The sequence below is a fragment of the Maylandia zebra genome, linkage group LG23, assembly GCF_041146795.1.
Source record: "Maylandia zebra isolate NMK-2024a linkage group LG23, Mzebra_GT3a, whole genome shotgun sequence".
NCBI lineage: Eukaryota > Metazoa > Chordata > Actinopteri > Cichliformes > Cichlidae > Maylandia > Maylandia zebra.
In genome coordinates, this window is record NC_135188.1 from 3,957,238 (window position 1) to 3,979,003 (window position 21,766).

At 42.5% G+C, this 21,766-nt stretch overlaps 1 protein-coding gene across 5 annotated transcripts in view; it reads left to right on the forward strand.

Annotated features, from left to right (window-relative positions):
• The window catches only part of shdb (Src homology 2 domain containing transforming protein D, b), a 26,051-nt gene extending 4,911 nt beyond the window's left edge, over positions 1–21,140 (forward strand). For 4 of the 5 annotated variants that reach the window (XM_004554990.5, XM_004554987.6, XM_004554991.5 and 1 more), the window contains exons 3-8: positions 657–807; positions 4,080–4,301; positions 15,220–15,297; positions 16,069–16,243; positions 17,823–17,942; positions 20,294–21,140. In XM_004554990.5, the coding sequence (XP_004555047.1) occupies positions 657–807; positions 4,080–4,301; positions 15,220–15,297; positions 16,069–16,243; positions 17,823–17,942; positions 20,294–20,480 (933 nt within the window). In that variant the 3' untranslated portion in view covers positions 20,481–21,140. The remainder of the gene's footprint in view (positions 1–656; positions 808–4,079; positions 4,302–15,219; positions 15,298–16,068; positions 16,244–17,822; positions 17,943–20,293) is intronic. The other variant, XM_012920115.3, reaches the window with a different exon arrangement.
• The last annotated feature ends 626 nt before the right edge of the window (positions 21,141–21,766 follow it).

Below are 21,766 nucleotides of genomic sequence, written 5' to 3' on the forward strand. Positions count from 1 at the left end.
GACAGACAAAGAACATTGTGCGTGCGCATGGGTTTGTAGATGCATGTGCGACCATATGCTTTCCTATGTAGCTGTCACTGTGCCAGATTACAACTGTTTTCCTCCTGTGCTTGTAAGAAAGAACAAATGCCACCAACTGGACATTTCCCTCTTTAATCTCCTCTTCTCTACCTTCAGCCAAAAACTGGGTCGTGCTAAGATAGGATGATTTCTCACTGTGTTGTTTATTCATTTAATGTGACAAGAAAGATGCAGTATGTTTCCTTCAAGGGATTCAAGAGTTAACTGCCTTGATTAGCTGCTAAATATAGTATACACGGTAATGCCGTACATGTGTATTTGTTTGTGAGCAAACACCTATTTAGCATGCCATTGAGTGGGGATCTTTCTGTGCAGCACTCCTTACTTTTTTGGCATTAACATGGAGACTGTGATTCCCAATTATCCAAAAAACTCTTGTTTTCTAGGATTGGCTCGTTTGATGTGCAACTCCAGAAATGATGGATAAAAGTCCAACTAATTATAGCCTGTCGCTGGACTTCTAGCTCCTTTTGAAAATGTGACTCATTATACTGAGTCAGCATTTTCTTTCCAGAGGGTCAAGTTAAAGTTGTGTAAATCTTCTCTTTCATGAGGAAGTTTGTTTTGTCCTTTAGGTGGTGCCGTCCGCTCCGTTGGCTGGAGACACAGATTATTCGGACCCATTTGATGCTCGACTGAACCACCGACCAGACCCAGATCTTCGACCTGTTCCCTGTGAAAACAACGGCTATATGGAGCCCTATGAGGCCCAAAGGGTCATAACAGGTCAGGGGGCCCTTAACACCCTAATCTAACCAGTCCCAGTTTTGCCACAGGTTTTAATTTTTTTTCTCATCCTTGGCCTTTTTCATCTAAATGTCACCCTCTTTCCTGCAGCTTCAGAATACAACAGCTGGATGTGTTGCTGATTTTAGCAGATGGCATTACGTCACCTTAATGGTATCTTCTCTTCATTAGCTCCTTGTACATTTTAGGTTCAGGTTACTTTATTTGTACCCAGAGGTAGATTTGGTCTGCAGTAGTACGTCATCCATCTTCACATGCACATTTTGAGTACAAGTACAGACATAATACAAAATACTAAGAAATAAATAATAATACCAAATTTGCACAACGTCATGTAGGACAGCCTGTAGGATGACTCGTTCATGTGAGTGATGGCTGCTTGAATAAAGCTTTGTTGTTTTGCACTTTGGTGCCAGAAACCTCGTCCAGAACGCAGAAACCTGCTATGAAAAATACAAATATAACTGAACCAGTGAACCACTGTAACTGTCTGTTGTACAGGGATGCTGGGTTCATCTGTGGCTTACTAAACATCCTGATTAGAAAGATTTTATGATAATTTTTAAAGTATTTCTTGGTCTGTTTCCAAGCTACACAGCCAAACCATTACCTCCATCGAGCTGCTTCTCAGCCCTCGGGTCATTCATAGTCAAGACTGTGCCCTCCAGCTTGGAGGCGCCCAAAGTATAAAGCTTGTGGAATAAGTGCCGTTTTACTTCCTGAAGCACATTTTTATAGACTTGTGAAGTTTTTATTCTTGCATGATTGTTTCTATAACATAATGTTGCTTTAACTTTCCCTTTTTTAAATTTTCTCTCATTTTTGTTACTCTTTCTCGTTCACATTGCTGCACTTTGCAAACACTGGTTTTAAAGTTGCTATAAAAGTAAAATTGTCATTCTTAATATACGCAGCTCTTACATGTAAATGCAAGTAACAAAATCACCGATATGTAATTTGTCAGCTCTCCCTTTACTGAACAAAACCAGAAGACCAATATAACAATCCTTTTCTCTGTAGTTCAGTATAAATATCGTATAATATGTTATTTAATTGCTACATTTATTCACCACCTTGAGCCTTGTAACAGACCATCCCAGAGTATTTTAGCAGCCAGCTGTGTCAGTTCTCAGCCTCACGAAAAGTCCCTTTAAAGAGTCTAGCCACGATACAGTCTTGAACCCCTCCCCACCTCTGTGATTATTTTCTCCCACATCGTCTAGCTCACATCTATCGTTTTCCATTTGTCTCTCCTTCTATAACATCTCTGTCTGCCCCTTTAGCCCCTCTCTCTCCCTCATCTGTCCTAGTCATTTAGTGTGAAAGCCTGCCCCCTCCTCTCTCTCCATTTCTCTATCTCACTTCATCTCAAGGGCTCTCCCCTGAGGGGAGTCATTGGCTGTCACTCTAATCTGTCCGTTACCGAATTTTGTGCCCTGTCCTTTCTCCGCCGTCACTTGTGCTGCCCTTTTAGTCGTCACGTGAAATTCATAATATCATGGATAAGTGCATGGTGCATCCCTTCCTTCGCCTAAACCAAGAAATGCTGGAGAAATTGTTTTGTGGTTCAGCTGGATGGAGCTATTGGAGAGATTAGATGTGCAGTGGTGATGGCGCAGCATTTGGGAGGCCATTGTAAAATTTCTTTCACTGACATTGCATTGAGTCTGTCACTCCTGGGCTGTCTGTCTGCCTGCTTTTGTCTGTCCCTCTGTCTGTCTAAATCTGCTGTTTCCCGCTAAAGAACAGCAAAGCAGCAAAATCAGGTGCGCAATCAGAATTTTAATGATCTCACACAAAGACTGTCCTGAAAACGGTACTTTTTAGTAGTAAAGATCTTTAATGCTTACTCTTCTTAAGCAGCTTCGTCGTGATTCTTAAATTGTGCTCGTGGGGATAAAAGATTGGTCTCCCAACACGTCTGCATGCCTAAACACTCAGCAGACTTCCTGTCGTCATTCCCTTCTATCTCCAGTGTCTGTCACTCTGTCAAATTGCTGTTTTCTTACTCCCGCCACCCCACCCCCTGCTTGTGTTTTTCTCCATCGTGTTTTCTGTGAATTTATCATTTTATTTCCTTCATGTCGGTTTTTATCTCCCGACCTTCATCTTTTCCATCTCCAGGCTGCCACGGCACCACGGGTTCCCAGCGCAGGTAGAGCAGCATACAGCCCCGCTGTGCTTCTGTCTCAATGACTTAACATCAAACACTGACAGACCCCAATCCTCCCTCCGCCCTTCCTTGCCTTTCTCTCGCGTCCTCCTCTTGTTTCCTCATTGCTTCCCTTTCCCCTTCCTTTTCCTACGGCTCCACCACATCCTCTCCTCCTCTTTCCCTCGCTTCTCTGCCTTGCTCCTTCTCTTTTACGATTTGCCCTCCACCCTCATCTCCATTACCTCTGGGTCTTTCCCGAGGGGCCCACCACTTGGTCACCATGGTGATTACAAGACCGCCCAATAGCTGTATCTTGCTGTGTGAAGGTTAAAGTTTTTCTCTGCCTTTCGAAAGCAAACCTTTCCATCTACTCTTCCTTACAAAACAACCAGATGTGTGCACAGAAATGTCTGCTCTTCTATTTTTTCCTCTCATTTTCACTACTAACACTACTTTGTTTTTTTAAAGCGGGCACATTTCTGAGGTCTACATATAAAAAGCCATTGCTGATTGGTATTGCTGCAGCATAGAGGCTCTCACTGATGCATTTGGAAATCAGATTTTCACCTCTTGGTTGCATCAATAACCTTAAAGCCTTTTATCTCATGGCCACGTTTGACTCCACATAACAGTTGCAGGTGCCAAGTAGCATTTGTTGGTTGAAAACCCGCAGAGAAGGTAATGAAAATGTTAACAGGGAATTGCGGATGCTGTGTTGAGCTGTGCAAGATTGCTACTGGGATTCAGGTTGGACAAGAGGAGGGGTGGTGGGCTGTCTACTGTGTTGCTGCTCAGCATCTACCCCAAGGCATCATTAAGCCCCCCCCATATGAGATTCTGAGCTCACAGCAAGCTGTGCAAACATAATTTGTCTCTTTCCCCTAATTCTAGTCGAGGCAGAGCTCAACAGGCTTCGTTTAAATTTTTTAGCTCAGAATAATATTAGCATAGGGGAACGTCATCTGTGTCAGATAATATTTTGTAATGTTATCTGTTTTCTTTCAGACTGGTTAAACGCGATGCAACAGACATATTTTTGCATGTATATGTTCGTGGCGATGTATGAACTTGTGTTCTTTTGGATCTGACGTGACAGAGCTGCAGCGTAACCCAGGAGGAGGACAGGCGCGTGGAGGGCTGCAGCTCTATGACACCCCCTATGAAGACATCCGAGGCCAGTGTCTGGGTTTGGTGTATGGAGAAGCTCAAGAAGAGGGCAAGGAGAGCAGCAGACTGCCGCAAGATGACGAGAGACCGGCTGATGAATATGACCAACCCTGGGAATGGAAAAAGGACAACATCTCTAAAGCTTTTGCAGGTAGTTAGAAAACTAACTGTAGTGCTTTTTTAAACCTTTGTCAATATTTTCCAGATTATAGGTTATTTAATGCATTTCCCACAAAATGTAAGCAATGGAGACTCTGAACTGCGCTTTGTTTTATAGTTATACTGCCTAATTAGGTAGTAATTTATGAAGAAGCGGTGAATCACACCATTTCCCTTCAGTCAGTGTTAAGAGAAACAGATGAAAGTTTTCCTTTTTCACATGTCACACAAAACAGGACATGATTCACTTCAGAGGCGCTGCTCACTGCTGATAATGTCCTGTTTAATTTAAATGAGGCTGTTGCCTGGATAGAGCATGCAGGACGCATGATGCCCACTCACTCACTATTATTTTACTGGACAATTACACGTGTTATTCTCACACGGGGGCATTTGAACATTTGCATTCTCATCGGCACTCCATCAGGTAATATATATATAGAAAGGTTTGGGGTTGCAGTGAATGTGTGAAACTGCTTTAGTCAATGCAGTCTCACATAATAACAGGTTATTTGCAAAGAAAAGTGCCCACATATTGGCAGTTCTCTATTCTGTTAAAAGTACCTCGGAGTAAACCTGTGAATGCCTATCAGACGAGAGTTCTTGAAACCAGATGGTGTGATGTTAGTCTGATCCATGAGGCATGTTTAGTTTTTCAAATTTAGTTTTAGCTTTTTAAAAAAAAAAAAGAATCTGTAGAATATGTCAAGATGGTTAAAATCAGGATTCAAATGTTCTGTTTTTAAAGGTCAGAGCACTCCTAGGAGCACACAGACAACCCCTACTGCTGATACTACATGGCGAAATAATCGTCTAACTCTCTTGACCTTTAATATAGTTATTACACCCCCTCAACCCCACCCAGTCATTACATCTCCAACCCTTTTTCCCTGGAAATAGCGAGGGCTCTGACTTTCACTCTCATTTCAAATGACGAAAAGCCTCTCTTTTAATGTTTAAATGCTTTCTGGTGAATATTGATTTCTTGCTGTCACACATGTGACTGACCGTGGACTTAATCTATGAAGTGATCATTAAAACCAATAATGGTTTCTTCTGTGTCCGTATGGGGGGAAAAGGAATAGTTGTCAAGAAGAGACGGATAAAGATCAACATTGTCATATTAGCTACAGTATGTCTTTAAAAATTGACATAGCGTGTCATTTTTCCCATTTGCTAAAGCTGTGTAGTTCATGTCTCACATCTCGTTATGTTCCATATAAGGAGTCAAGTTGGAGGGAAAGAATGAACTGGGAATGAAAGAGACTGAGGGGTAAAGCGAAACACAGTAGGACTGATAGATGATTTAGGAGTGGATCAGTGCAAGGCATTGCCAGGCCAAGCCAGTCTAATTGAGCTGCATCTCCAAGTCACCAAGGTCAAGGTGATGGGATAATAAATCAACTTGCCTTGTCCTCACTCCCCTCCAATACCACTCTCCTCCCTTCTCTTTCCCTGGTGTGTATGCCCACCACCCCATCCCCCTCTTCTCAGTTAATTACATGCCTACATGTGCGTGACTGATCTAGTGCTAATAGGAGAGTCATGGTCAGTACACCATTGTCAGACACATACACACTTTCAGAATCATATCCATGCACACTGTGTTCATGCCCAAATCGCGCTACGCAGAGGAGCAATGAAAAGACACGGTAACCTATTTGAGAGTGATTTCAAAGAGGTGCATGGCAGTTCATTTAAAAGCTAATATCACTTTTCACCTACTTAGCATTTATTCCTGCTTTATCTGTCATTTACTTCCTCTTCAGCTTTTCTTCCTGTTGCCACATACACCGTGCACTCCTGCAGAGGAGCGCTTACAGCACCATTAGAGAACGCAGTGGAGGAAAACGCTTGTGCAGCTCGAGTCGTCTGACCCCTTGTTTTTTCCATTTGGAGTCAGCACTCTGAGCTGGCGTGCTGTCTGTCTGAGCACAGCAAAGCACTGAAGTGTAAACACACAAACAGTATTTTCCATTCTCACTTTAATCCATATTCCCAGGCCCTCTCAGCGTTGCTAGGCATGGCCCACTTGCAAGGATGGGGAGAGATGGGGAGGTCAGAGAAATAGAGGGATGTAAAGAAGGGGAAAAAATGACACGAGAACTAGGTAAGAGAGTAAGAAAGATCCAAAGAGAGATGAAAACGGAGAGAATGCTAGCTGGAGCGTAATAGAAAGGGACATCCAAGGTTATGGTATGTTTGGTGGCACCTCACTGGATGTTTTTTGGAGTCCCAGTGCCTCTGCGGGGAGGGGCGGTGAGGGGTATTAATGGTCGGGAGCTATGGCGAGGTGTGGAGGAAGGAGAGTCAGGACCATTGTAGCAGGGTGCAATCAGTCATCCACTAACGCAGGCTCACACATACACAGCAGCCGTGACAGGGCTGTCCCCTCAGCCCTTCGTCCCTGCGAATGTGACATACTCACTCAGATAACCTGCTGAAGGGGGCAGCGGGGAGGGGGATGCTATCTGCCAGCATCCCTACATCATCACCCACTCATATGCACAAATATACACACACACATAAAATAGAGTTTCTACTAGGTTTCCCAGCTCTGATTATCACCATGCACCTAATTCAAGGGTGTTGCGTGCTGTTGGCACAGATGAGTCTGTGGCTGTGGGGGAGTTGGGAGGATTGCTGTTGCATATTGTGTGTGGATCTGTCTGCACTGCATTCATGCGAAAGCTTCTCTGATTGTGATTTTCACAGCTTATCCGTGGTTACATGTAATCACATGGATGAATATTGAACGCTGTAGCTGTATTTCATATATTATCAAAAATAAGCTTGCCTCCAAAGCATTGTACTTATTTTCCGTTGGTTGCCAGGTCCATATCAGCCAGTGCTGTGAGGTTGAGCCTGTCAGTGCCCGAGGAGTCGGACATGACAGGCCTCTCTCAGCCCAGTGGGTTTTAATTGCAACGTTAGAAAGCTGTCACTAGTTACTACCATCCAGCTCAAATTACAGCAGTCATTAATTCCTGGAAGTTAATAGACGGTCCAGCAGTGAGAGATTGGCCCTGCAGCCATTCAGCATTATTAGTGAGCTAATGAAAGGCACAGTCTTATTAGTTCTCCGATGGCCACACTTAATGAACAGATGAGTGGGCGTATAAGGTATTTCATGTTTTTGTATTTTATAGTCCACGACAATAGCTTTGAGCCATGTGATGCCAGTGATGGCTGTGTGAAGTCTGAAAGAGTGGGCACATGATGAGAGAGGCACAAATCAGCTGGAAATCTGGAAAAGGGAAGCTGAATGAATAACATTGCCACCCCTAGTGATTACTATTATGTTGCCATTGAGCAAAGCACTTATCCTCCACTTGTTCCTGTGCAGCTGCTCATTAGGCACCACCAAAGGACTGCACCTCCCCATACACAGAAGCTGCTCATTATGAATATTTTGCATCCTAAAAGCAAGGTGGTGGTGAATTCAGGGCTTATTTGGGTCTAGCTTCAGAATAAGTCTTGCAGCACAAAAATACATTAAAGTGAAATAGTTATGAATCTATAGTGCATTTTTCTTTTTAAATACAGTGCATTAAATATACATAAATTAGCTTATTTCAGGCTAAAAAGAAGGTGAAATTTCCACTTCTGTTGCAGTAGGGATTTTGCAGCCTGTGCAAGTATAGCACTGGTAAATGTACCATAGTTTAAAAACCCTGCATTGTGGCAAGGTATTACTCACCGGAGCAGCAGATTCATACTGGTGACTTTTATGTTTGACTTTTGATGGCTCTTCTTCCATTTCCATTGTGCAATTAGCATTTTTGGGTTTTTTTAGTCAAATGTTTTGATAACTAGGTGATTGCTGTGAATTTTGGTTTATACTTTCGCATTTCCCAAACTGTTTTGATGATTCGTTAACTTTTCATACATCATCAGGTCAGAATTTTGATATGCTTTGGTTTGTGTTTTATGTGCAGCGATGGATTACTCTAGCAGTATTATTTCTGTAAGCATGTTATCATGGTGCTGCTAGGATTTAGCTCTTAGTACTGATGCATTTAAAAAGTAGGTTGTGCTAGCGGAGAATTGCTTGATGAATGTAAAAACAAAGAATTACCAGATTTTTTTTCTTTTTTACCAGATTTTTGTTTCTGAGAAAAATGAGATCCACATATGAGGACATTCATTTTAAATTTTGATAGAACATTGGCAGCATAATGTCCTCGTAAGTGGACATCAGGCCCTTATAGAGCAAAATTTAGTATTTTGGTCTAGACAACCCCAAATGTGATGCCCACATATTTGGACACCAGGGCCCTATTTCAGGAAGCCGGTTTAGAAAACTCAGAGTGAAAAACGATACTCAGGGTTGAGTAACCCCGAACTGTCCAACTCGGAATATTCGGTTTCAGAAAGGCTGATAACAATTAGTTCAATCAACGTGGAGTTGCTTTAACCCCAAGTTAAGCGCGCGCACGAGGATACATAAAGCCCTGATTAGTGGAGCACAGATTAAGCGAGTCACCATGGAGACGGAGGGAAAGAAGGCGCAGTCAATGTATTTTACAGCGCTTGAGGCCGAAATTCTGATAGCAGTATAGGGCTTTGGAGCGTGATGTCACGGGGGTGGGCGATAACATGCAAATTTTGCGGGACAAAAGTAACACAGCCTCAGCTACAAAAGAAAGGGAGCATGCATGGCAAAACATTGCCGACAGAGTCAATGCGTGAGTGTTAATTTAAACACTGATCTAGGGATTTCCACCCATTTAACACGTTATTTTATTATATTTTATTTTATTTTTTATTTCATACATTTTATTTTGTGATGTGATTTGAGCGCAGGTGCAACCCAACAGGCCCCAAACGTTCCTGGCAGCAAGTAAAAATGAAATATAAAAATATAGTCCAAACAGGTAAGGTGTAATTGTATTATGAGCCATAGTGCTTGGTCTGTTTGTCCGATGTAAATCAATTGCAGTTAGAGGCTACATTAATTTTCTTTCTGTAAGCACTAATTGGAATTATCTGAGCACATTACAAGTACATATTTGCTTACTCTATATTCTCAAATGTGACCCGTTATAGCCAACAGAAAAAAAGCGGAGGCCTGAAAAACAGGTGGGGGTCCTCCTCCACCACCACTCACAGAGGCTGAGCAGTTGGCTTCCACATTTGTGATAATGTTGGCAGCATCACATATGATCTTCACAGTGCAGAGAACACAAATTAGCATCCATTACTATAATGAAATAATTTGTTAGTTTGAAATGCTACAGGGAACTATGTACCTGTACATTAATGCTGTGGAAAGACTTCCTGTTCACATAGTCTCCTTCATTTACTGAAGGAGCAATGATTGGAATGCGAGTGCCATCTATACAGCCAATCACGCCTGGGAACCGTGAGAATAAATGTAACATTTAAGTAGTAGTTCAAATATCACCACATCATGAATTAAGTTTTGTTCATCCTGATACCTGCAATTTTGTGGCATCCCTCTTTGATAAATCTTGTGGGTCTGTGACCGGGGAACACCACAAACGAGTGCAGGAGACGTTTCAGTGCTACTGTAACATTCCTGACTGCCCGACAGACGGTAGCCTTGGAAATGTGCTCAGCGTCACCAATATTGTACAGAAAGCTCCCGTTTGCAAAGAAACGGAGTGCGGTACAAAGAATATGTAATGGACTGAGCGCATGTCCGCGATGTGTCACATGCGCAATATATGGCCTGAGGATGTTATTCAAATAACTTATTGATTGTGCTGAGAAACGGTAACGTTCGCACAGGAAATCATCAGGTAATGATAAGATGTCCATACGCGCTCTGATCACTCTCTCCCGGCGGAGAGCTCTGCGGAGTATTTGGGCTTCAAGATCTACTGGCTCTTCAAGGAAGGGACACGCCATGTCTGACACTTCCTACTGTCAGGTTTCCGACAAAGAGGCGGAGACAGTCAGGGTTAGTTGTAGTAAACCTGCTAGGGGGCAGGTTAGCTTCACGGAGTGTGTCGTCATAGTGACTCACTCAGGCTTCAGCTGAACTCGCTTTGTGAAACCGAAAAACCAGAGTTTTCGTTAACTCAGGGTATACTTAGTCAGACTTTGCACTAAACCGGCTTCCTGAAATAGGGCCCAGGTCCTAGGAGGTTAAAGATAAAGACAACAGTGTGCGTGATTCTAGCTGAATATTTAATTATTCTTCTTGGCAGAAATGGAAGAGTTCATTTAAATTGGCTGGTTTCCTGGTACGGACCATGCTTTGAAAAATAATCCACAATTTTTTAATAGGGTTCAGGTTGGGGCTTTGGGAAGGTCTGTCTGGATTGTTTATGTTAGCCTACTTTATTCATTAAAAAATGTTTGTTTGGTATCATTTTACTATTGGAACACACAGTTATGTCCAAGCCCCAGAATATGATGGTACCACCACCATGCATGATTGTTGTTATAGTGCTTTTAGGTTTGAAAGCTTCTACTTTACTACTGCAAACATTTTGTTATTGTAGACAAATAGCTCTGTTTTTTTTTCTCATTTAATCATAAAACTTTCCTCCAGAAGGCTTTTGGCTTGAATATGTGAGTAGCTGCAAATTTAAGTTAAGCTAGGGGGTGTCCGTCTTAGGGCAGGGCCTTTTTCTTGGTCAGTACTTTCTCAGTCCATGGTGATGTGCAACAGACGTCAGTGTGGACAGTGACCGCCGGTGTTCCAACACTTTCCAGTTCATCAGGGTTGAACCTTGGTGGTTTCTGGTGTGTTGCTAAACATCCTAACCGATCCTAGAAATCTCATCTTAAAATTTTCCTTCTTAGATCTTCACTGAGTTCCTTGAACTTTGCCATTGTTCTGAGCATTGGCCAATCCAATGAGCCCTCACAAGCATATCCTGCTTAAGAGAAACTACCAGTTGTAGTCAATGATGATGTTATTAATGATGTTAATAAGCCATGGCCTTGTCAAGGTAAACATTGTAGAACGAGTATAACTTGTTAACAGATTTAAGTGATTGTGTTTGTGTATATTTGAGCCTGTATGTATACTTTTGAACATGTGTGGATTAGGAAAAGAATTAGCTCAAACCTGTGCATCCAGTCCTCGTTTTTCAAATGTAAATGTGTATGAAAACTTTTGATCACAGCTGTATGACCTTTTATCTGCAGGCAATTGCTTTGCAGGTTGTCCAAGAAAATATACAGATGAATAGTTCAAATCCTTCTCTTAACTAAATGGCACCGTAAGCCAGATGCTGAAGGGCGGTTTAAAGTGTTCATAATTACCAAAGTAGATGCTTTTTTGTGCAAAGCTTGCAAAGACACCATGACAAATGGGGTGTGCGTATAGGCTTTATCTTGATGCATGTACTCTGACAAGGCAAGGTTCCCAGGGCTACCCTGAACATGCGCGTGTGTGTCTGCATGTTTGTTTGTGTGTGTGTCTATACAGTAACCTGTGTGTGTGTTTGTGTGTGTGTGTGTGTGAGGGGAAAAAAGGAAACAGCAAATGAGATTTCCATTTCTGGATTGATGCTGCTCTCTGTATCTCTAAGCAGGCCCTGGGGGCATCTGACCAGTCTCTTCATCAATTTACTCACACAATAGACTCTGCCTGCCTTCCGTCTTTCCCTTTTCCCTCCTTCAGCCTAAACCTTGACTGGCATTAATGAAAAGACATTTCATTTGTGTCTCTTCTTCACTGGCCTGTACGAGAGATAACAGAAGTAGAGTAGGGCAAGAAAAGAGATGATCAAGGTAGCCTGAAAAGAAAGACAATGTCCCAGTTAAAGGGGGAAACGGGTGAAGGAGTAGTGATGAAGAAGGAGGAATGCTCAGCATGGAGAAAAAAAAGACGGAGAGCACTATAAATCCAGAGGGACATGGATATAATGTAGGTCTGTAAAATGAAGAAAGAAACGATGGGTAAGGAGTTGTTATAGAAAGGGAACTTGTTTGAATATACATTTTTCTGGTATAAGGTGATAATTATAAATCTTACTGGCGTCTTTGTGTCCAGCAGAAGGTCTTTGTGTGTAGAGACACGCTGTGATGCCAGAGGTATTTGGAAAAACAGCTGTCTTCATTACTGGACCTAATGATGCTGTTATATTGTCTTTGTCTGCTCTCCCTTAATTATGAGGACACAGAAAACAGCTGGTGCACTTGAAAAGTTACTTATCCATCACATGAGGAGATGTGTCCTCTGTGCAACACGCAGAGTCAAACCTACTCTCATTTCCCTCCCCCTCAGATCATTTCTGGTAATTGTCAGCAGGTATTTTCGGCAACAGGAGATCTTGGCAGGTCACAAATGGCTGTTACCTGCTTCATTATCTGGGTTAAAAATGGATAAAAAAACACTCTTTTTTTTGCATAGACATTATTTACTTTACAAATGAAAAAGATTGCCTTTGTTTATTGATGTGGGCGCGCATTTGTCTGTAAACCATTATTCTCATTGTTTTGTATCGATGAACTTTCTGTGGATGACAGACCCACAGGTTCCATTAGGAGTGAATGGAAAACAGATGTTCCCTGGTAGTAAATCAGTGACATGCTGTGAGTGTGTGAATTTGAATAAGTGTGTGTGTGTCTGTGTGTGTGTGCTTGCTTGGGATTCAGTCTTTTGTTATTAAATGGAGGAGCTCTGTGGTTTGTGCTGTAATGCTTCTGCTCAGTCTTTTCCAGAAGAGAAATGCATTTGGATCGCAAAGATAACCTGTTTTTTTCTTTTGTTTCTTTAAACTAAAAAAAAACTTAAAAAAAAGATGTCCATCAAAGCTCTTGTATTACAGCCCTTCAATAAATTAAGTGAGTCTCATATCGTGTCCTCATGAAGTGTTTGATGCTCTACCACAAAATACCACCTTTGATATACGGGTGCAGCCCTCCCTGTTACAGATGGGCTGTTGTAGTCTTTGTAGCATGTGTGCAAAGGTCACAGCACAAGTTACACAGTCACAAAATCTGTCTTCTGTCTGACAGTTTCAGTTACTTTCTGAGCAGTTATTATTTAATACGTGAATGTAACCTGATATTTAAGGAGCAGTAAGGGTTCCCAGACTGTTGTTGCTGCTGATTCAGTCGCCCCAATATTAGTAAGTCAGTGTTAACTTTTTGCAGATTTCCCAGCATCTTACTTGTCTGGTGTTTGTATTTGTCTGACTACGAATATTTCGCCAGTTTTTGAAGGTTTCGTACTCTCAGGCTTGTTCTTGGTGATAATCAAGGCTAGTGCAGTAACATGAGGTGTCTAAATAGAAGTTGTGCGATCAATAAATAAATTAAGTAAAACACCTTGAAACCAGTGTGTTGTTAAAAATATTCAGTCGGATTCAGTTAAAGATGAGTCGTTTTTCTATTAAAGCAAAAATCTACAAATGATGTGAGACGGGATAAACAGCTGAACCACTTCAGTCTTTCAAGAATTATTAAATTTTTAAGTCAGTTTTTTGATGAGCGAGCGCAATTAAGATTCAAGAATACCAGACAAACAATAGGAGTAAAAATGAGGAAGCTTGATGGACTTTTCTCCTCCTGTAACACGCCACTAGCTGAGGTTATCTCTAACTCAGATGGCTGAGCACATTTTTGATCTCTAATAAATTGTCTCAGCTGTCTCCAATTTCTCTTTCTCTCTTCTTGTTACCCTTCACTTGCTTTTGTGTGCTTCTGATGTTAAACCTTCCTCTCGTTCCACACATCCCTCTCAGTTTTACTTGAGAATTAGAGGTGTGAAATGTGATGTGGAGGTGAGCTGACAGGCAGCAGAGTGTTGCAGTGGCAGCGTTTTCGGGGTTTCAGGTTAAATGTGTGCATGTGTGTGTGTGGACCTGTGTTTGCGTGCGTGTCTCCCATTGAGGGGTGCCAGGCCACACTTTAATCCTGGCTTGAGCGGAGGTGCGGCCCGCTCCAGATGGGGCCATTGTACTGCGCCATGCATCAATAATTCACCGAGAGCCAGAGAAAGTGGCGGAGTGTGTCTGCCTGTTCAATAATTAACCAGGGAGGGAGAGAGGCATGTATGTACAGCCCGGGTCTCTTTCCAAACGCCCATTCAAATGGCCTTTGATGTCGTGGGCCTAGGGGGTCTTTGGATTTGTCGGCTCATTAAGATGTCACCCCTCTTTCCCTTTTATTTGTTTTGTAATCCGTTTTTGCGGTGAGCAGGAGCTGAATGCACAGTGTGAAGCTGGAAAGATGCATAATGTACGTGTGTCTCCTTGTGTGTCTGTGTGTGTAAGGCTGCGGTAATGACTGTTACATTAGATGGTCGCCTGCCATGGTATATAATGAGCTATTTTCAGATCTGCCTCGGAGTGCACCTTCAGTAGCTTTTTCGCTGTAGGTACGACGGTAAATGGAGCATGTTTCGTCCCCACGCGTCACAGTTTCTCTGTCACGCTGCGCTGTGGGTTGTCTTGCATATGAAATCCTTGTTTTCATTACATCTAATGCTAAGGGACAGTTTCTTAAGATGAACTTATAGAGATAAATAACCTACGCCTGACATCTCCTGCTCTCTCTGTTTCATTTTCTTTGCTTTCTTTAGTCTTCTCTTCCACAATAAATTACTTTAAATATTGGCTGTGAAACACTACGCTATGTTTGTTCACGTGTGTGGAGAAAGAGGAGAGAGAAGGTACAGTATATCACTTCTCCCCTTCTGCCTAGGTTTAGTTAACTGCGCTGAATGGCACTACATATCTCTCATTTGACACGTCTTCTCTCCTACTCTCAGCTTCCTCTTTCTTTTCTTTCTTTTTTTCTTTGTCACGTCGACTTCTCACTTCTCTTCACTCTAAAATCTTGCACCCAAGTTCACTTTCACTCCTTAATCATCACCATTTTCCTCACTTGTCTGTTTTTTCATGCTTAACTTTGCTTAAACCCATCTGTTGTTTTCTCACTCCTTTTTCTCTTGCCTCCTCCCTGCTCCCGCCTTTTATTAGAAATGAGGGAGTTGGCGGAGTTGCCTTGGCCTGCCCCTGTGGGTCAGCTGGAGGAGGAGCACCCCACCAAAGAACAAGGTGACCTCTCACCCTGAACACCAACAGCCCCCTTCCCCTACTTTCCTTCTTCAACCCAAGCACTGAAACATGCAGTCGCCCTGACCTATATGACCCAAGCTGTTGTCCTGCATCTGCTCTGCCTCCACTCTGAGCCACCAGCGGCCTGCATCTGCAGCACCTGCGTCTGTCCCTGCCTGTTGTAACTGTTGGATGTGGTGTTGGGGGATGTAAGCACTCCCTTCTTACCGCATTCCCCTCGTGCATCAACCATGCATGAAAAGCTCCCCATAAACGAGGATGTCGGCTGTGTTCATGTCAGGGTACTTAGTAGTGCTGTGGTGCACTTAATGTTTAATTACAAGTTCACTAGGTTCAATTTCACAAAATTCAGGCAGAAAAGGGGTAAATAACACTTCAGTCTCTGTAATTTGCTCCAAAGTAGTATTGGTACAGTCAACATCGAGTAATCTGCATTGTCTACTGCAAACAAAGACATGTGCGAGAAGGAAGCAGAGAAGACGCTAAATTCCTGCATTCCGCTGCCCCCCTAATCTTACAAACCCACCGATCGTGGTAATTGTGATAATACTGCTGATAGTTTTGTCACTGTTGGACCCCGACGTGCTGTCCTGTAGTGTGACCCACCCATGAGGCCTATGCCGCATGCGCAGCTTTGCAGTAGCCCGATGTCTGATGTTTACCCTAGTCTGGCTGAGAGGCTTAATCCCTTTTGATAATATTGCTGTGTAAATAACATGACTCACTCTTTCTGTCCCCGCCTGCCAACAGTGCAGTTTGATAATACAGAGTGGGATCGCTCCTCATCGCCAACAGAGCGGTTGCGTCCCCTGGGGCCCAGATCCAGTCCGCTGGCGGGAGGGGGAATGAAGTTTCGAATGCCCCACGAAGGCCTCACAATGGTGGGGGAGAGAGTGGACCCTACTCTGCCTCTGGAAAAGCAGGTGTATGTATGCTGTCTTTTTTGAAACCCATAGAAAGTCAGCATCATCAGTTTCTGTTTATCAGTATGGGCCATACTAGTCAGGTTTTAATCAGATTAAGAGGCCTGCATGCTCTGATGTTCAGTTACTTCTGACAGGAAATGACTGAGTGCCCTAGATGCTGTCACTTCATTTACATTCACTGTAACACAGGATAAAGACATTTCTACAGGCATCAAACTGTACGGGCAATGCAGTGAATGATTCAGTGTTCAAACACAGATCACTCCAAGTACATTGAAGAGTTGGATGTTCAGATGTAGAATCAAACCAGGTGCTTCATAACGCAGATTCATGTGTTGTAAATTAACAAGAAAAGTCTACAAACATATATGCTTTGCTGCTATGCGCATACCTAAGGCATCCCTATAAAAGTGGTTTTGAAATTGGGGGATTGTAGGTCCCACGAAAAAAATAAAATAAAAAAAGCCAAAGCTTGTCTGATTGCACTGCTTTGATCTATTAAGGGCTTGGGCACATTAAAGTGAAACGATTATGTGTTTCGGCTAAGCAGCACTCATCAGACCTTACAGGACTGAGTAAGGTTAGAACGAGAGCTAATTAAGTCAGAACATTAAAAACACACATTTACTTTAGTCTTAATTTCAGACATCATTGGTGTAATTTATGTGCTGTTTCTGCGCACATTAAGGGTCGTTTTACTAATGAAATCCAAGCACACACACCCCTTAAGCACAGATACACATTCAAACACACATGCAACACTCTGGGTTGCTCTCACAAGCCTGAACCTTTGTACACATTCACATGAGGATGGTGTTGATTATTACGCTCCATTACTCCCTGATGATCTCTTAGAGGCTGTTTTGAGCTTTGTGGTTTCCTCCGCGAGAAAACAGCATCTCTGTCAGTCTGTAACATACAGCACCCCTTGCTCAGACATCTCCTAATAAAAGCTCATCGTTATAGAAATGGATATTGCAATATCCTTTTTTTTTTGTAGCCCCCCCCCCTTTTAATGACACTCCAAAGATTCTTTGCACTTTGCACTATCAGTCTGTCCAACGCTTATGTTCACACTGAAGGTTTTCAGCAGTGAGTGATGCACTGCAATAAAATTCTGTCTGGACATTCATGCTAGCCAAGAGAAAGAACTGATGGGTTTGGCATTTGCAGTTTTAAGTGCTCAGCTGTTGGATGAATTGCAGCGAACTTTGCTTCAGATATCTGTGTCCCACTGAGGATGGATTTAATTTGTGTGATCCCACAACCTGCTAGCAGGCATCCTGGCTTGTTGACATTTTAGAGCTAGGAAAGTAAAATGTGTGGTGCTCTGAGTTTGTCATCATTACATTTTTTTGTAATAATAAAAAAAAAAATGAAGAAAGAAGGAAAAACTTTACTCTCGGGTCCACATTGACCCCGGTACGTGCAGCAGCAGTCTTTGGTACAATCTTACAATATATTTTTATAACACATGTCAACATCTGTTCCCAAAGGTGTAAAACTGACCCTTTTTTTGTTTATTGGTTTTGGCTTTTTTCCCCTCATGCCTTGTAATGTCTTTATGCGTTTGCTCAGATGGTACCACGGCTCGCTGTCACGTTCGGAAGCAGAGTCGCTGCTTACACTGTGTAAAGAGTGTAGCTACTTGGTGAGGAACAGTCAGGCCAACCGCTCGGACTACTCCCTCTCTCTTCGGTAAGAAACACACGCATGCATGCACACGCAACAACAGGCAGCATAACACCTGAGCACCCTTTCAGATGAACAGCTATACAGTTTAATTGCATCTTTCTCTTTTTTTCTTGCCAAGTGTGGTAGGAGGAGTGTGTGGAAAGTATGTGTGTGTCACCACCTGAGCTACTGATATTATATTGCAGTCTCCCACACCGCTCCATCTGTCTCTCCCCCTTCTCTCCCCCTCCCTTCCCTTTACCATCACCTCCACTTAAGATCACTGCCACACTGATTCTCCTCCCGATACTCATTTGCAGGGCACAATACTGCTTATCTGGTCAAATCTCTCCCTTGTAATTACTAGCATGATCCATTGTCCTGGCCTCACCACCATTCTCCCATCAGCGGTCTGTCCTCACACCAACCTTGGGTTCTCTCTGTGGCCTTCCTTCACGGCCCCAGCGGGCCTTCTAAGTGGTAATCAGCCAGGTAGAGCACACTTCAGTGCACACATCATCCTCCACATAATCACTAATGAATATGAATTACCTTCTGTGGGACACACAAGAAGGAAATTAGGCAGAGAGAGGAGAGAGGGAAGAGGAGCGTGAGGGGAGAGGGAGGCACAGTGTGTCACCGTGTTGTGCTGACATATAAACAAGCTCATGCATTACTCATTTACATGAGAAGATGGATGTGACACACACACGCACATTTTTCTCCAGCAACAAGGTCAGTACTGGTAATGGTTCAACAGCTGGAAAATGTGCAGGAGAAGTCATATATCCAGAAACTCTTTGAACCATAAAGAAGCTGGCCTTCACTGAAGTCAACCTTCAGGGTCCAGCTAAAGCAATATGATCCTGAGATCTACTGACATACATCACTAAAAGACACCAAAAAGACAAGCAACCTGATGAATACAAAAAAAAGCTTTGTTAAGAAGAACTGACTTTAAAGATTAAAAAAAAAAGATAAAGTGCTTTCAGATGCCACCTTATTCCCAAAAGGGTTACCACAATGGATGAATCTGCATGTTTGATTTTACAGAGATTTATAACTTGTTGTTGTGACCCCCAGAGTCTGGTTTTTTTTTTTCTCCTAATACTAATTTGAACCCTTAAAATCTGTAAAAGCCCAACTCAGGTATGTGTATCTTCATAATCCTTTGGGTTTTACCATCTAGTGCAGTGGTTTAACTAAACTGGCTGATCTTGTGCCAGTACCATAGCTAGAAAAGGTAGACTAAGCTACTGAAATAAGACTAAACTATTGAAATAAGGGAGAAAACTGTCCTTCTGTGAAGATGTATCAGTTTAATCTTTATCAGGGTGTTTTTTTTTTTAATTTAATACCAACAATAGAACCTTCAGAAAGATTCTTTGTGTAATAACAAGCAGTACTACCTACATTTGATCAAAAAATGCATTATCTGTATGTTTTGGGGTGGGTTTATTTTCGGCCATTGCTCTTATCTGTCCTTGGAAAATGTGAACCCCACCTATGCTATTCTAAGATTACACAGAAATGTGAACAATAGAAGCAGTGACTGATTAAGGATGTTTTAATGGAGACAGGAGGAAGCCGTGTCAAAGTGAGTCAGCACTGAAGTAGGCAGGCCTGCTAGGTTTAAACCAACATGTAATATGCACAAGAACTGGTAGGTTGTAATCTACCATTTAGTACAAAGAATCCCCAAACATACAGGACTGGATGGAAACACGCTGTCAACTCTGAGCTCTGACATGATGAAGCGTCTGGCTCTGGTGCTCAGGAAGCCAGTGGGACGTTACATACTGCCGGTTGTTTGGCTGTTTATAGTTGCAGTGAGTGCTTTTGGTTTCACTGCTCTTCAAAATTTAATTTGGTTTACTTGAACAATGATAATTATGGTGACCGGTTTCAGCCCTTGTCTTTCCCTCCGCTTCTATAATTAGACATACATCATGGCTGGCTGGCTGGCTCTTAAAGGGGAAGTCCTGTCGCGCTGCACCGATTTTAAAGGGGAGGTGTGGTCCTGTGAGCGGAGCCACTTTCACAGTCTGGAGCATTCATCTTTCTCGCTCTCCCTCTGACTTTGTGTTTCTCTACCATGTGTTAAAACACCGCTTATCCATCCATCATAATGTCACTTCCTTCCTAATTTGTGACATGGTGTTAAATGTTGGTTAAAATTGTGTCCTCAAAGCGAAAGAAAAAAAGGCGTGAGCATAAATCTGGCCTGTCACTTTCACCGTCATTACGTGACAAAATGTGTGGAAGCCTGAATGGTGTTTTATGTGCCCTACATTTAATGTCATCCCTCTTCTTTTTTTGCTCTTTCTCCTTTTTATGTCCGTCCTCAATCTACGGTTCTGCTTTCACTCTCACAGGAGCTGTCAAGGTTTCATGCACATGAAGTTCACCCAGTGTAAAGATGGCAAGTACGTGCTGGGACAGAACAGCCCGCCCTTTGACACCATCCCAGAGCTCATCCACTTTTACACCACACACAAACTCCCGATCAGAGGCGCTGAGCACCTGTCCTTGCTATTCCCAGTGCTGGTGCAGACACTCTGACCGCCCTGGAGCGCCCTTTCAGTGATCAGACACTTCAAACATGAATGTTTGACTGGATCTACCCAGTGGAGTGAAAGCGTTCTCCTCTATTTTGACTGGAAGACTTTTGATGATTCAACACATGAGGCGCTTATCTTACCTACCACTGCTGTGTACCCGTGCCAAGCTGAAACATCTTGGGGACTGATTCACGTGAAATGCAGTACCTGAACTTGAGGCACCTTTTCTCTCTCATCCAAACGAGGCTGACTTAAGGACAAAAAAAACATTCATTTCATTGCATTTCTTTCCAGTGGATGTTTGCAGAGCTCCGAAGAGGAGAAAGTGTGTATTCTGAATGTACCGAAGACCAGCAGGAGACTGAGATTAAATTATTGCTGTTCCACATTAACACCTCATCGACACTGGTAAAATATTGCTGTTGTTAGGTGAAAACCTTGCAGCCATTGTGCTGATTTTTCATATTTCTGCTAGAATCAGTCAGTTGAGTTTTACTGTATCAGATTAGATTCCTTCTTCATCCTCAGGCTTGGGAAACCCTTTTGTAAACATTGAAAAATCCATGTTGCAAGTATGCTATTTTCAAGTGTAAAAGGTTTTTACCAGCAGCAGTTATATTCCAAAAGCTTTTCTACATAAAGTCTTGCTTATTTCCATCCAGTCAGTTCCGTACAGTTTTCTATTGATTTGCTTGACAGAGTTACGTTGTTGATTTTCCTTCATAAGCGAAGAGAAGCTGTGTTGTATTTGCCTTGAGCTCACTGACCTTTTATCTCTTGTTTCTTGCATTTGAAAGACAATACTGGGTTTATAAAAGCTGGTCTCGTCTTTGACTAACTTAAAGATAAGATAAGCCCAGAAACTGAGGAGAAGGTTCATATGTAGAAAGAGATGCGAATCAAATATTGAAAGCCAAAACAAATTGGGATTATTAAGAACACTGGCTATATTAAATCACATTTGATTGAATATTGCACAATTTTTGTCTGGCATAGTCATTACATGCTGTTAGTAGAAGATTCAGTTCAATTCAATTAAATTCAATTTTATTTATACAGCGCCAAATCACAACAACAGTCGCCTCAAGGCGCTTTATATTGTAAGGTAGACCCTACATTAATACATACAGAGAAAAACCCAACAATCATATGACCCCCTATGAGCAAGCACTTTGGCAACAGTGGGAAGGAAAAACTCCCTTTTAACAGGAAGAACCAGGCTCAGGGAGGGGCGGGGCTATCTGCCACGACCGGTTGGGGTGAGAGAAGGAAGACAGGATAAAAGAC